The 15,000-nt window shown below is 35.5% G+C and overlaps 1 protein-coding gene across 1 annotated transcript in view; it reads left to right on the top strand.

Annotated features, from left to right (window-relative positions):
* The window catches only part of LOC144962404 (uncharacterized), a 175,200-nt gene that overhangs the window by 128,122 nt on the left and 32,078 nt on the right, over positions 1–15,000 (top strand). Inside the window, exons 4-11 of the mRNA XM_078895311.1 lie at positions 2,703–3,101; positions 3,967–4,325; positions 6,729–6,865; positions 7,926–8,074; positions 10,073–10,319; positions 11,031–11,207; positions 11,808–11,954; positions 12,644–12,777. Coding sequence (XP_078751437.1) covers positions 2,703–3,101; positions 3,967–4,325; positions 6,729–6,865; positions 7,926–8,074; positions 10,073–10,319; positions 11,031–11,207; positions 11,808–11,954; positions 12,644–12,777 — 1,749 coding nt within the window. The remainder of the gene's footprint in view (positions 1–2,702; positions 3,102–3,966; positions 4,326–6,728; positions 6,866–7,925; positions 8,075–10,072; positions 10,320–11,030; positions 11,208–11,807; positions 11,955–12,643; positions 12,778–15,000) is intronic.

The following is a 15,000-nucleotide window of genomic DNA, read 5'->3' as shown; positions in this document are numbered from 1 at the left end:
TTCATCCCATAGGGGAAATTTGTCTCTAGGGTACATTTCAAGGGAGGACTGGAATAACCCAGGCGTCAGCCGCTGTGCAGCGCCGTAAATTGAGCTTGGGCGAGGTGACTTGCTCAAGGCCACACAGCGCAGCGCAGCAGTGAGTGATCGAATTCGGTACCTTTCGGGTATGAAGCATAGAGCGTACCGCTGAGCCACGCTGCCCCATATCTTGTTCCCTTTTTGTCTCCTCATTAATTTTGCTGTATGATAAATAAATCTAAACCTATTGCCTGTTTTATCATTTTCATGTTTACTAGCAGTGACATGACTTAATAGTGTCACCTTATAACCCTTGTCATTCAGAGACATTAGGCCATAAAACCTGAGTTTATCCCGATGTCAATAGTGTGGAACAGACAATAGCAATTGCTTACTACCCTGTGCATCGCAAAGTACTTTCCGCCAGATTTAGCAGACTCAGCTCCCCAATCGCTGATGGGTGGACAAGGGGGGGGGGGGGGGGGCGGGGGTAAGAAATAAATCTTGACTGGACCCGAGATCGATCTCGGTCTCTTCGAGTGCTCTACCAACTGAGCTATCGATACCCCCGTATAAACCCTATAAGCAAACAAATTTTAAGTTGCTACTGGGTGAACCTAGAGATCAGAAAGCGTCTTCGAACCTTGTTTGATTGGATGTGAACTGATTGCTCTGCCGATAAGACTATTGAACTTCCTTTGCCAAGCCAAACAGACGAATACAAATTGGGTTTGAAACCCACGCCTATCACACCAGATGGAGTAAATACTAACTAACTTCAATTTCAAGCCCGTCATTGATTGTAGCGATCCCTCTCTTGATCTCCATGTTAATCAAACTGCTAGACAGTGTAAATCTCTACGGATTTCATCCTTCTCAAGGCAATTAAGTCATCGCAATCTTCACTGTCAATCAAAGCAAAAAAAGATACAACCATAGAGACAAAAGCAAATCAGCATGCTTTGAGGAACCCAATAGCAATGTGATTATTGATTCATAGAAATCTCACAAAAATATGACAGCATTATTGGATAATTTTGTGCCTGATCCTCATTGCGATTCATAAACTAATTAGACGGCCCAAACTCCTTTGTTTCGCGCTTCCTCGTGTAAACGAATATTCGGCAATAACATAATTTATTAAATATTATATTGTTTTCGGTTGAATTATTTGTTGCCATGCTCATCATTTGTGACCTAACGCCTCAAACCGGCATTACGTCAACATGGACCACGTGACAAAAAGTAGATTTAACTCTCTCCTTATCAGCTATTTTCAGAATTTATCCCGAAACTTCATACTCACCCAACACATAATAGATTTTTCAAACAGATAGTTATGAGTATATTCTATATTTTGTTCCGAAAAATGAGCTATAACTATAACAAAACGAAATCAGAATAAGAAAATTGTTGGCTGCATCTTAACGCATGTGACAATTTTCCTATGGTTGTTGAGGAAAGGGTTAAATCAAAAATATTAAATTTTAGCTATTATCACTTTAACAATCTATATCTATTTCCTTCAATAAAATGTATTAACATAACCCAAGCTTCATATTTGTTACTGTAAATTGGTCCCGAATTGATACCATTTAATTTTAAAAGCGATGCAAGAAATACGATGACAAAATATCTTTTTGATAGAGATCGTATTTTGTAATGCAGTGCCAATTCATAACTTTACTTCAATAATAAAGAAAGTCGAGAGAACCCATTGAGTAACTTTTCACACATCTATTAGTGTTGCAACTGTTTCGCTTTGTCGTTTTGGGTTTTTCATTTTGTTTTTGTTGCTGCTGTTGTTGTTGTTGTTTATATGTTTTAGGTTTGTTTGTATATTTGTTTGGGGTTTGTTGTTGTTGTTGTTGTTGTTGTTGTTGTTGTTGTTGTTGTTGTTGTTGTTGTAGTTTTTATTGGGGTTTTTTTAGGTTTCGTTTTTTGCTCGGACCACTAACTGAGCTTCCAAACTTCGGATCAATGCCTGGTATTATTTACTAAGAGGCCAGGTGACCGTGTGGATAGGACATTTCACCTAGCTCCTCTCTGTTCATCTCGTTTTTTTTCTTTCTTGAGCAAGAAATTTAACCCTCATTGCTCACTTTGCAGTGCTTCATATTTAATTTGCGGTTGACGCCTGAATTATCACGACCATTTCTCGAGACGAACCGCTAATGGCTAAATTCCCCTTGAGTTGAATAATGGGGTTCCTTTAAGGTCTGTTTTGTTCAATTTTTTTGTTTGGTTTGCTTGTTTTTGTTTTTGTAAGACTGTTTCTTTTATGTTTATTGTTTATTTGTTTTGTTTTGCATTTTTGTGGGGTTTTTTTGTTGCTGTTTATCTTTTTTTTTGTGTTGTTTTGTTTGTTTTTTTTGGGGTTTTTTTTGTTTTGTTTTGTTTGTTTTTTTTTTGGGGGGGTGGGTTCTTTTTGTTTATTGTTTCTTTTTTTCCTTGTCTTTTTTGTCTTTTGCTTGTTTGTTTGGGGGGTTGATTTTGTTTTGTTTTTTGTTTTTTGTTTTGTTTTGGGGTTTTTTTTGGGGGGGAGGGGGGAGTTGGGGGTTTGTTTTTTTTTGTTTTTTTTTTTTGGTTTTGGTTTGTTTTTTTGTATTTTTTCGTAGGTGGGTCTTTTTGTTTACTTTCCATTTCATAATCATGTCCATTCTATTCTCTTTCCATTTCAGTCGGAACGAGTCTGTCCTACCTCAGCTCCCCGAAGGACTTTTAGCCATCGAAAGTGTCTGGCTTGGCGGCATCCCCGATCTGATGGTCAACGCCTTAGATCACGTAGTCACGGCCTTTGCCCTGTTATTTCGTGATGGACTTACCACAGCAATATTAGATAATGTGCCTTACAATAACGACGACGTTCGTGTTGACAGCAGCCGTTCGTCTTCAGCATCACCATCTTCATTATCATCATCAGCGTCATCATCATCATCATCATCATCATCATCATCATCATCATCATCATCACTATCGTCGTCATCATCATCAACGTCAACTCCTAGTCACTTTTCTAAAGATGAAATCCACATATCAAATTGGACGTGGAGTGAAAGTGATCGAAAGAGTTTTTTAAGGTAAAAACAAGAAATACAGTAAATGATCAAATTGTGATCATTTTGATTTTTTTTTAGCTCACAGCCAATTTCTAAATCAATTTGGAATTTGGAATCAATTTATCTGATTAAAAATCTTTATTGTAAAGAGTCGAGCCTTTTTATGATGAATTGTTGATTTCATACGATAAACAATGGGGAAACATTTATAGCAATATGTTGTCTTTTCCAATTTGGCTCGATAGAATAAACCTTTGGTTCGAAATTTGACATGCCCTTTAAACAGCAATAATGAAAGATTAAAAGAGAGATATGAACATGTCAGAGTTTTGACAGAACATGTACAATAGATTTCAAAGAGCTTAATCGCATGTCAAGATTGTTGTTCATGTTTGATTGTTTTTTTTTTTTTGTTTTTTGGGTTTGTTTTGTTTTTGTTTTTGATTTTTGCTTATTCTGGATATTTTTTCTCAATATATTAATTTCTCTTGCATAGATTTTCTTTTCCTGGTGAAATTTTGTTTTGTTTTGTTTTTTGTTTTTGTTTTTGTTTTTGGTTGGGTTTTTGTTTTTGTTCTTTGTGCGGGGGGGGGGGGGTCTGAGTGTTTTTTCAAAGTGTGTGTATTATATGGGGTTTTTTTTGGTTGGGGCGTGGGGGTCTTTATGGTTTGTTTGGGGGGGGGGGGGGGATATTAGATGGTTTCTGAGGCCCGTCCCTTTCGTGTTCAGATTAATATTGAGGAAAAAAGATATTGAGATCCCTAATGTATTTATATAAAATTTCATTCCATTGTATCTCTACCGCCTCCATCTTGAGAGGCTGTAAATCAATGAACTCAGCACACATTACGATACAACATACATTTGTATTTCATACATAACACAGGAACCTCCGCACATCAGTATTCTGCTCAAGATTCACCACAATCGAACACGGAGATCCCCAGTGCAATGATGCCCTTCTCCTCCATTTCATCAACGCATCCGAATCATCGCACTATCACCAAAGTTATGAGCATCACGTACACTTCAATATCACTACCCGAAGAAAAAAGCGTCATCGAGCCGCATATAACATTCATAATAAGAGACATACAAATCCTAGAAATAACACGATGGTGGCGAGGGGCCCAGCCTACTGTTTGTTGAATACTGTGACGGATGGTAGGCAAGGGATGATGTGGTCAAGAGTGGGTTACATCACTATAAAAGGATGGCAGAATTTAAGAACTGTGCTTTGGCCTGGTAAGTGGATATGGCATGCGATTTGTTGTTGTTATGTCCCTGACAGTCTTTGAACTTTATTGACTATCAGTGTTGAGGAGAAGCGCAAACCTTGTGCCAGCTCTCTCCCAGGTCATGAAATCTTCAATAAAGGCAGATTTATGAAGTTTCATTATCTTGTAGGAAAATTCGATAATTTCATGTGAACACTTATCCCTGCGCATGCGCCCTAATGATCTGTTCTTGGATTAGGATAGATTATTTTGCAGTAATAGCAATAGTCTTGTATGACTAGAATATCCTGAGTCCTGTTTTCTATACTATATCATAACTCTGTCAATGAACTGTGAATATAAAAATATCGAAAATAAATCTAATATTATCCATTTAAGGTTGACTGTTGTCCCATTTGACGAAATTAGGTGTTCGATTAACGTATGAAAAGGTAGAATTAGAATAAGTTTTACGTAGTAGTATTCCTGTATAATATAAGATTGCGTTTCGCCATTGGAACATCGTCTCCGGATTTCTTTCAGCAATGTGACATCCCCAAATTTTCAGACCAATAGTTCTACAATACATGGCCCAACATCCCGTACTATCGACACGTATATAAAATTCGGAACCCTTGCCCTCAAACGCTTTACCCCTTCAAATGAATAGCAATTATCCTTTTCCAAATAAGTAGTAGTAGTAGTAGTAGTAGTAGTAGTAGTAGTAGTAGTAGTAGTAGTAGTAGTAGTAGTAGTAGTAGTAGTAGTAGTAGTAGTATCATTATATGACGTAATAATTATTACAGTACGTTTTGGTCGAGGAAAAAAATGATGTTCTGAACATCTTAGAGCACGGTAATTTCTATAGATAAAATCCGTATAAACACTACAGTCGTTGATATCATTTGTGTGGATCACCCCTCCCCCTCCCCTAAAATGAAAACAATATTTGAAGTCGGAAAATCCATCATAATTACACAATATACATTAAAATATAGCGTTAATTCCTACGTCTAGACATTTCATAATGTTTTGCTCAAGACATCTCTGTCTCGACAAATACTTTTCGCGGTTTTTGACAAATTTGGCCTTGAAAAGCTTGACTGTTACATCAGATATTCATCAATGACCTCAAAGTGTCGGTGTTTTAAACACTAAATATATTAGAAGGCTCACGACTAAGACTTGGATAATTTGAGAATATATATTTCAATTTATCGATGTATGGAATAAAAGCGTATTAGCCAAAATGACAAATTGGGAAGCAGGTACTAGTTTAAGATAGAGTTTGTATGGAGCAGTGCCCGACAAAGTATGTAAAACCATTACAAAAGGTCACAGCCTGCCTTGACTGGGGTTCGAACCTCAGATCTCCTGATTACACATCTTTTCAGATCCGGCCAAAATAGAAAAATATGTTTTTTTTTTATAGTACGGCACCTTAATCAGTTGTTTTTTTTTCAAAACTGCATTTGAAGTTAATATTTTGAGAAAAATTCAGAACACATTTTCTGGCAACAACGAAGAAATGATGGTAATGATAATATTTTACTTGGAGGCAGAACGCTCATGAGAACGTCTGATCTCTTGAGTAATTCCACCGAATTTCATATTTTACAAAGCATATCAGCCAGTAGTTGTTTCTAGTGATACGAATTGTGTTTCAAATCGGCATATGCCTTTTTCAGGTAAAATATTTTCTTTGGTATTCCCAGATTTTTTTCTCGTTAATCTAATTCGCGTCATCTTTGTATCAAATGCCCAAACAGTGCAGTGCCTTTCTCCTGCTCGTAAGTAGGGTAATGCATATTTGAAAAACAATTTAAGCAACTTATTTTCTTTTCCAAAAAAAAATTCAAGGGAGATGTAGGTGTGGATTGCTCTAAACGGATGTCTTTGTAAAATAATTCCAATACATGGACGTTTCGGGTTTGGATATTTCCTACTGGAACAAAAATGAAATAGGGAAGAACGATTTTATTTGACAAAAAAGAAATTAACAAGCAACTTTTAAAACGCATCAAATATCTGAATTAGATAGGATTTTAAGAATGGAATCTACACGTTTTAACTCAATTTAATCATATTATTGGCCCGTTTAAGATCAAACTGCCGCTGAGTGAACTGACGTTTGACTCCCTTTCAAAAAGCAATGTCATATTTTGACCTTCGACCATTGGCAAAATATTTATCAATATAAAAATAAGAGCATACGAGAGCACATAATTAGTGCTTATTGTCAATTTTCTGTGATCTATGTGATTCACACTTCCTGTTGCTCTCATTATAATTCTTTTTAAATACAACCTAACCTTTATTTTTTTTCGTTAGTTCTAAAGCAGAAATTATATTATGTCAAAAAGAAATTTATGTCTTATATATTTTCTCCTTCTGCTTCCTCAAACCGCAAATAAACCCAATTATCTCCCAGGTCACAACATCTACGGGCCTGCTCCGGATGCTGTAAAAACGTACAGTGTTGTAACAAGGCCAGCTGAGCCATTCGTCTTCATTACACATCAAGTGACGAAAAAGGAGGAATGTCTTGTCAACCTCGTGTGCCTTCAGGTCAGTTGGAGTTGTCGATGCTTCGTTCCATTCTAGACTTGACTAGTAATATTTTACCGCGGTGGTTCTTCAAATACGGAAATTATTGGATGAATAGTCATAATATGGTAACTATATTCAGGGGATATTATCTAAATCCCAGAAATACTTTTGGAAGAGATAATTTAAAGAAAATTGTCTCAAGGCGGCATAACTCTAACATAACATTTCTTTTTGTCCTAATATCGTCAGAAGTGACTTTGTTCCAAAGACCCTAAATTCTAAAAATAACCCCACACAAAAAAACCGCCACTCCTCCTTGTCTTATACCATATAATATTATTATTATGTTATTATTATTAACAAACTTGTACCAAAATTGTTCCACAATTTAAAAACTAGCATTTTTATTATGAGTTAAAAAAAAACAATTCAAAGCATTTTTCTCAACACATGAATTTTGGACATAGATAGTGACTAAGGAAATGGCAATCAAGCGACGAAATATTTGCTGTCGATTTATTTAAATGGTTCTCGACCAATAAAAATTCTTAAACCCGAGACTTCTTTGGAAATCATTTAAATTTGTTGCAATTTTAGATTAAAGCTTTCTGGCCCCAATTTTTAATGCGTTGTGTCTGACGCCAATATTGTTTTTGATACTGCATCTCATAACTGGTCTCCGTTTATCCTTATGCAAATTTTGCTGCTTGAACGTCAAATCTGTTGTAAAGGTTTAATACATTGTGTAATTAATCTTCTGGTTTCAGAATGATGGCATCTTATTTTCTAGTCTAAATATATGCTGGTCGCCAATAAAGATCATCCATCTTCACTCTTTTACGTCCTGTAATCCTAAAATTCTGCCTACACATCCTGCTACTAAAATAGTTTTGCCATTTGTGATTCAATATTCATTATTTGTTCCCCCGAAAGACTGGTTACATAAACATTTCCAATGAGTTTGGAACCGGAAGAGTATAATTTGTGACATCACGACTTCTCAGTCCTAATAGAAAGTCTGATTTGTTTTCTAATCGTGTCCAATCCCCCCTCCCCTTCTCTCTTTCTCCCTTTCAAGGTATTCAACACTTCCAGTGAAATTATGGCCAGGATTGTGGATGATTTTCAAACGGATGGGAAAGAACTCAACAAGTTGTATACCATTCATTGCTGCTGGGGGATTGCTTTGGAGTTGATGCAGACTCTCTCCCATGACCTTAATTTCAAGTAATTTTGTCGTCTCTAACAAAACGCTTTTCATTTTGAACAGAAAACGTTTACTCCAAATATTGATCGATTAACTCTCACCTTACCAGCCATTTTCAGGATTTTACCCAAAACTTCACACCCAACTTACACAAAAATATATTTTTTACCACTTAAACATAATAGCGGTAAAGTTCTTGCGATACATAATTTCTTAAGCAAAACATGCTCTACAACACACTGTTCATTTTTTTTATGTTATGATGTACAAAAAAAAATTTAAATAATAAAAATGTTGGTTGTATCGTAACGAATGTGACGATTTTCCTATAGTTGGTAGGGAGAGGGTTAAAGCTACCGATAACTTGTCAAAAAAAATTCAAACTTGGGACTGTTCTTTTATCTGAGTTGATCTATTCGGACTAGAAGTTTTTCAAGACAAAATAAAGAAATGTGTGTTATGTAAGGTAGAATTATAATTGACTCTATTTTTGTGCTTGTAGAATAAAAAGATGTGAGCTATGGCGCAATAAGTGTTTTCCTCAATCGATTGTCTTGTGAGGAAGAACAATGTTCAAAATATCCAAATGAAATTAATTTGACACACGTGGATTGAGAAAAAGTGTTCTCTTCTTTTAAAGGGATCGCTTTTTAGATGCAATAGTTAACTGTTCAAAATTTTATTTCAGGCATCAAAGGATTCGGGGTGGTGGGGGGGGGGGGGTCTTGACCAAGGATATCAATCTAAAATTGCTTACTTGAACAAAATGAGTGATTCCTGTAGACGTCGAACGGTTATTTGATATATTAAATTCTAAACTCGATCATCCTTAGAAAGCTGCGCTGGAGTTATAATGTTCTTTGAACCCAGGCAGAATGAAAACAGGTTATTATTTATGAATCATTTTTATCAAATGGAGCATTTAAAGTCTCTTATCAAATGGCTCTAAGATTACGACCGTTCCACAAAAAGATCTTTGATAATTCATTCATTTATTCATCCATCCATACATCCATACATCCATACATCCATCCATCCATAAATCCATCCATACATCCATACATCGATCCATACAGCCATCCATACACCCATCCATAAATCCATCCATACATCCATAAATACATTTCCTTTAACAATATTGACCACTTCAAACATATTTCGATGTCTGTGTTGTTTATTAGCCTTAAAGTCTTTTCCTGTTCACCCCTCTTACGGTCAGAAAGTCATGACAGATGTTTACTCTGGAAACAGAATTGAAAATGTTCTTTTCCAGTCCATAATCAATCAGTATTTATTCCCTGACACCATTACACCGTACCAGATCAGTAGACAGGTCGGACGTTCAGGGGGCAAGTCGGGTAGGGGGAGGAGAAGAAGAAGGCTAATTAAATCCTTTTGCGAGAGGCTGGGCTGTAAAGAATGTCAAGATCGAGAAAATAGATGACAGAGAAAATGTTTGGAAGCAGCCTGGAAAACTTCCTTCGGTTTGATGGCCTGAGTTAAAAATCACCAAGTACCAGTCTCTGTTTGTTTGTTATCTGTTGACTCTTTACATGTGGGTTTGGATTATAGCCTGGGGGTCCCGATAGATCAGTTGATAGAGCACTCACCTCACATACAAAGGGACCGAGATCGATCCCGGGTGGAGTCGAGATTTCTTTTATGACACTCCTGTCCACCCAGCAGTGATTGGTTAGATGGGTCTGTTAGTCTGGCGGAATGTACGATGTGATAGACAAGGGTCTTATCTTAAGAATAGCAAGGAACTGCTATTGTCCGATTCACGCTATAGAAACCGTGAAAATCTTCAGCTCCATGGGCTTAATGGCTGTAAAGAAAACTCAAGTAGAGCTAAAGCAGAGTCTTCAGAATGTGTGCTCTTATCTACTGCGCCATTGGTGCCTTAAATCCACCGCTTGGTTTGTTTTGGGTTTTTTTATTACTCCCTTATTTTGTATTATTTACTTCGATTGGACTATTTAAACTTTTTACAATATTTTTAAAAAATTGTTTTTCAGGTTTATTATATATTTTGTCAACGATACTGACTATGGCAGTTTCGTGGATGGGGAGTGGACGGGAATGGTTGGAGACTTAGTCACTGGAGCAGCAGACGCCATAGCGGGAGCTTTCAGCATAACGGCTCAACGTATGAACGCCATCCATTACACAGAGCCATTTTACAGCAACGAATATGCCCAGGCCTCTGGACATGACGGCAACGATGTGTCGATATGGGCCTTTACCAGTCCTTTCTCTGGACAGGTAAGACAGAACCATGTGTGCATATATTGTTTGCAGGTCTGGTACCGAATGCAATTTTACGGGCTTGTTTTAATATTGTTGTTATGGAGTGAATTTTGCGTTATTTTGAGAATATTGCCGTTACAATATGGAGACCATAACCAATGAGTTATCAGACTTGTAAATAAGTAGATTCACGTCGATAGAAACAGATTAGATCACCTCAAGTAACTGAATATCTATAGGAAAAAAAAAGATGATGAAAAACCTCAGTTTTGTGAAAATTACCTGATCAAGTGCTTTGAACTAAATGAAAAGGATAAAAACCACTTTTTTAAAATTCCTCTTCATTTATAATGTAAATGTTGCTGCTCGAAGCTCGAAGAAATATATAACAATGTGAAAATTGAATCATGTAAGCTTCAATTTAATATATGAAAACAGATAATATGGACGTTTCAGGGTTCATCAAAACAGGATGAATGATTCATCTTAACAATATCACTGCCACATAATCTCATTCGTCTGTAGTGGTTTATTCATCCTGTTTTGTTGATAAAGGGGAAACCCGAAACGTCCATATTATAATCTGTTTTCGTGTATTAAATTGAAGCTTACATTCAATTTCACATTGATATTTACCTCTTCATTTATAGACTTCTAGCTTTATTGAATATTGTTCTAATTCAAAGCTCATTTTTAAAAATCTTCTTATCTATTGCCATTCTCCAGGTATGGATGTGTATCTTCATGAGTTCTATAGTAGCAGGTCTCGCCACTGCCTTTTTGGAATGGCATAGTCCTTTTGGTTTGAATCCCAGGGGAAGGAAAAGAACCAAAAACTACGGTCTTGGCTCAGGCCTACTCATGGTGATGGTGCTAATCACAGGACACACAATTAATATCAAGGTACCGTGTGAAAATCTTAATCAAATTGAATAAACCAGTTTACTGCAGTACTCTGGAAAAACTTAAGTTTAAAAAATTGGCCAGAAAATTCGTTCCTGAAATATTGATCGATTTGGATGACCCTTGCGAGGTCTTAGGTTGAAAGTTTTTGCCAAGATGAGGGTCGTTTAAATCGATCGATAGTTGAAGGGCGAGTTTTCTGGCCAAATTTTTAAATACGTGTCTTTCTAGACTACGGATGCTAACTGGTTAATTGTTGACTGAATAGATATACCGTGAATAGTTGACTTTGGATAGGTTTTGATTCCAAGGTCTTGATTGCTTCCAAGGACCACATCATTTTGTAAAACAGTTAACTTGTTCATCAAGCGTACTTCTTTGTAGGCAAAGCGGTGCTTTCCTGTGTTCTTCGGACAAAATTAAGCACTAGTTATTATATATGAAAAACAGTTCTTTGAAAACTTGCTTGTTTATGTCCTTTGTACGTAATTCATTTTATTTATTTTTTCATTATTTTTTTTGGATAGTTTTGCTTTGTTTTCCAAATTACATATTTACATTTTCGTTTTACACTTTTACGATACTGTGTACTTTTTTCAGGCACCAAAAAGTTGGCCAGGCAAATTGATCCAGAATGTATGGGCAGGACTCGCCATTTTCATTATGACCAGTTACACGGCCAATCTGGCAGCATATCTAGCAGGACAATCGGCGGTGACCACAGCCACCAGTATCTTCGATCCTGAGGTGAGTGTCTCGTTTTGTTTGCGTGTGTGTGTGTATGTATGTATGTATGTATGTATGTATGTATGTATGTATGTATGTATGTATGTATGTATGTATGTATGTATGTATGTATGTATGTGTGTGTGTGTGAGTGAGAGAGAGAGAGAGTTTATTTGCCAAAAAGGATGCATTCACACAAAGTTTGTTTAATCATATGATAGATAACGATAAGTTTTACGCATCATTGCGAAAAGTATATTATATGAGCATAAATTTTATTAAATTTGCTTTGTACGCACGTTTGATAAAATCACACCAAGGCGCTTATTATTAGTTTAAACTTTTATAAAAAACGACTCTTCTATGCGTACAATTGTTATAAATATGCTTTGCATGATCAATTGTGCTAAAAACGTTACACTTTTGTTATGAAATCGTTGCCTATGAAAAGAGTATAGAATTAATGTCCGTTCTTTGCAACTTTGGACAACATGGATGATTCCTGTTGACATATCAAGACACATTAATTGTTTTGATGGATTTTCTATATTCTTTCATGAAATACATAGGCGACGGTATCTAATGGTAGAAAATGAAGTGAGTAGAAAAGTGCCAAAAGACAATAGAGAATAAAAACTTTGCGGCGAATTGAATATTATAATTATGCTTTTCAACAGAAATGATACAATTGATATTTATTTTCTTTGTAGCTCTTGTCGAAAAAATCGGCTGTCATCCCATCAAGCGCAGTAGAAACATTTCTGAATAAGATTAATCCTGTTTTGGGCAAAAGAACCAAGGAGCATTACGTTGACTCCACAGTTCAAGCGATAAACCTACTGAGGTAAGAAAGTTAAATCGAAAGGAAATCTTACAAGTTTATCACTATCAATATTCTATCTATCTATCTATCTTATCTATCTATCTATTTATATATCTATCTATCTATCTATCTATCTATCTATCTATCTATCTATTTATCTATCTATCTATTTATCTATCTATCTATCTTTCTATATATCCATCCATCTATCTATCTATCTATCTATCTATCTGTCTATCTCAAAAAAACAATGGTGCAGGCCATCATTATGATTATCATCATCATCATCATCATCATCATCATCATCATCATCATCACCATCATCATCATTATTATTATTAATAATATTATTATTATTATTATTATATATTATTATTATTATTATTTATATTATTATTATTATTATTATTATTTATTATTATTATTATTATTATTATTATATTATTATTATTATTGTTATTATTATTATTATTATTATTATTATTATTATTAGTATTATTATTATCATTATTACGAACACCTAAATTATCATAATTTAAAATCAGATCTATCTATCTTAACCTATCCCACCCATCACGTGTAAATCACTTCCAGTAGCGTATAACCTTAGCTCTTTAACGTCTGAGCCATCTTACCCCGATATCTTCGAATGGCAACATGAAACACAGGGAAATCCAATAAAAGAACGAAAGAAATGGACGGCATTTATCTTAGTTACTGCATTGACCAGCAGTCCAGTGGATGTCCACATAAATCATTGATTAGGGCCTAAGGGGTGTTGGACGTTAACGAAGAAACAGTGTCGGAATCTTGTTTAATAAGACTAAGAATGATAAATAACCAGTACTAAAGTGGAGATCAGATCTGCCAGTCTATATAACAAAACAGCGTTTTTCATCAAGACTAGAAGTCTTTTCGTCAAACATTGATAAATTGAAATATGAAATAAAAATAACGATAAGTAATGAAATGAAAGCTTAAATGTTTTTGAATGAAGACAGACTATGTGGACGTTTCGGGTTCCCCCATTTATCAAACAAGTTGAATGAAACACCAAAAGTGTTTTGTTGATAAAGGAGAAACCCGAAACCCCCTAACTGTCTGTCTTCGTTCAATGGATTGAAGCTTACATTTCATTACTAATTGTTACTTTTCCTTCGAGCTTCACGAAGCAACAATTTCATTAAATTGTAATCTGACCCACTCCTCAAAGTATCGGGGTGATTTAAATGCCGGAAAATTGATTTTATGATAAAAACTATGATATTTAGGTTAAGTTTAAATGTTTTATTTCAGAAGACAGATGTGGTTTATATTCAATTCAATTTCAATTCAATGGTTTATTTTTAGGCAATTGCCCGTATAACTCATACATGTCGACTCGACATATTACCGTTTTGAAGTGATGGATCACAAATAATTCAACTTGTTTAAAAAATCTTAAAATTGAGCTTTATCGTTTTACCATGATCAATGAGCTTAAAATATTTTATTTTCCCCCTGTAATAAACAATTAAGGACGGAATGCCGGTATGTTACACTTACAAAGGAGTCAACGCTCCTTTTAAGTATTGGTTTCCTCGTCATTGTCCTTAACGGGATGCCTATTGATATTATAAGAATAGAGTATCGTGAAAGACAGACTGTCCTAGATCAGATCTACCGGTTGATGATAAAACTCCATTGATCATCTTGTCAAAATCGAGGGATTGAGCTCACTCAACTTTTATTAAATCGTTCAACATGAGGTTTATTATTTATTTGACCACGTTCAATTATCTTAAATACCTCTTTTTTCCTGAAACAGATCATTTAGAGCGGCATTTCCTTGTCCTAGAATTGACACTCTCCTTTTTTTTGTACTGGTCCACTGTCACTAAATGTAGTCGAGTGCTCATTTACATAGATATGTGTCGTGCGTCCAGCACCTCCTCACTCGTAACTACCTTTATGGTGGTAATAATTCTAAGATTAGGCATAAAGACGCCGTGAATATCCTATCTGATTGACCAACCAGAACTCGTGTCTAAATACTCGAAAACATAGTTGGATCCGACTAAATTACCAGTAAAAATTTGGAACCAACAAATCAATGAATATAATTGGTTCCTGCGATTGACTCAACTCAAACCATTTTGAGATAAAAGCAAGTGCTCAAACCAAACTTGTTCTCTTTCTCTCAGTTAATCACTCAAAATCCAGGCATGCAATACAGAAGCAGTAAATGACAATGCCTTTCTACTG

The sequence above is a fragment of the Berghia stephanieae genome, chromosome 1, assembly GCF_034508935.2.
Source record: "Berghia stephanieae isolate SIO BIC M18660-M18661 chromosome 1, UCSD_Bste_1.3, whole genome shotgun sequence".
NCBI lineage: Eukaryota > Metazoa > Mollusca > Gastropoda > Nudibranchia > Aeolidiidae > Berghia > Berghia stephanieae.
The sequence above is the reverse complement of the archived record's forward strand: the minus strand, read 5'-3'. Positions and strand labels throughout refer to the sequence as shown.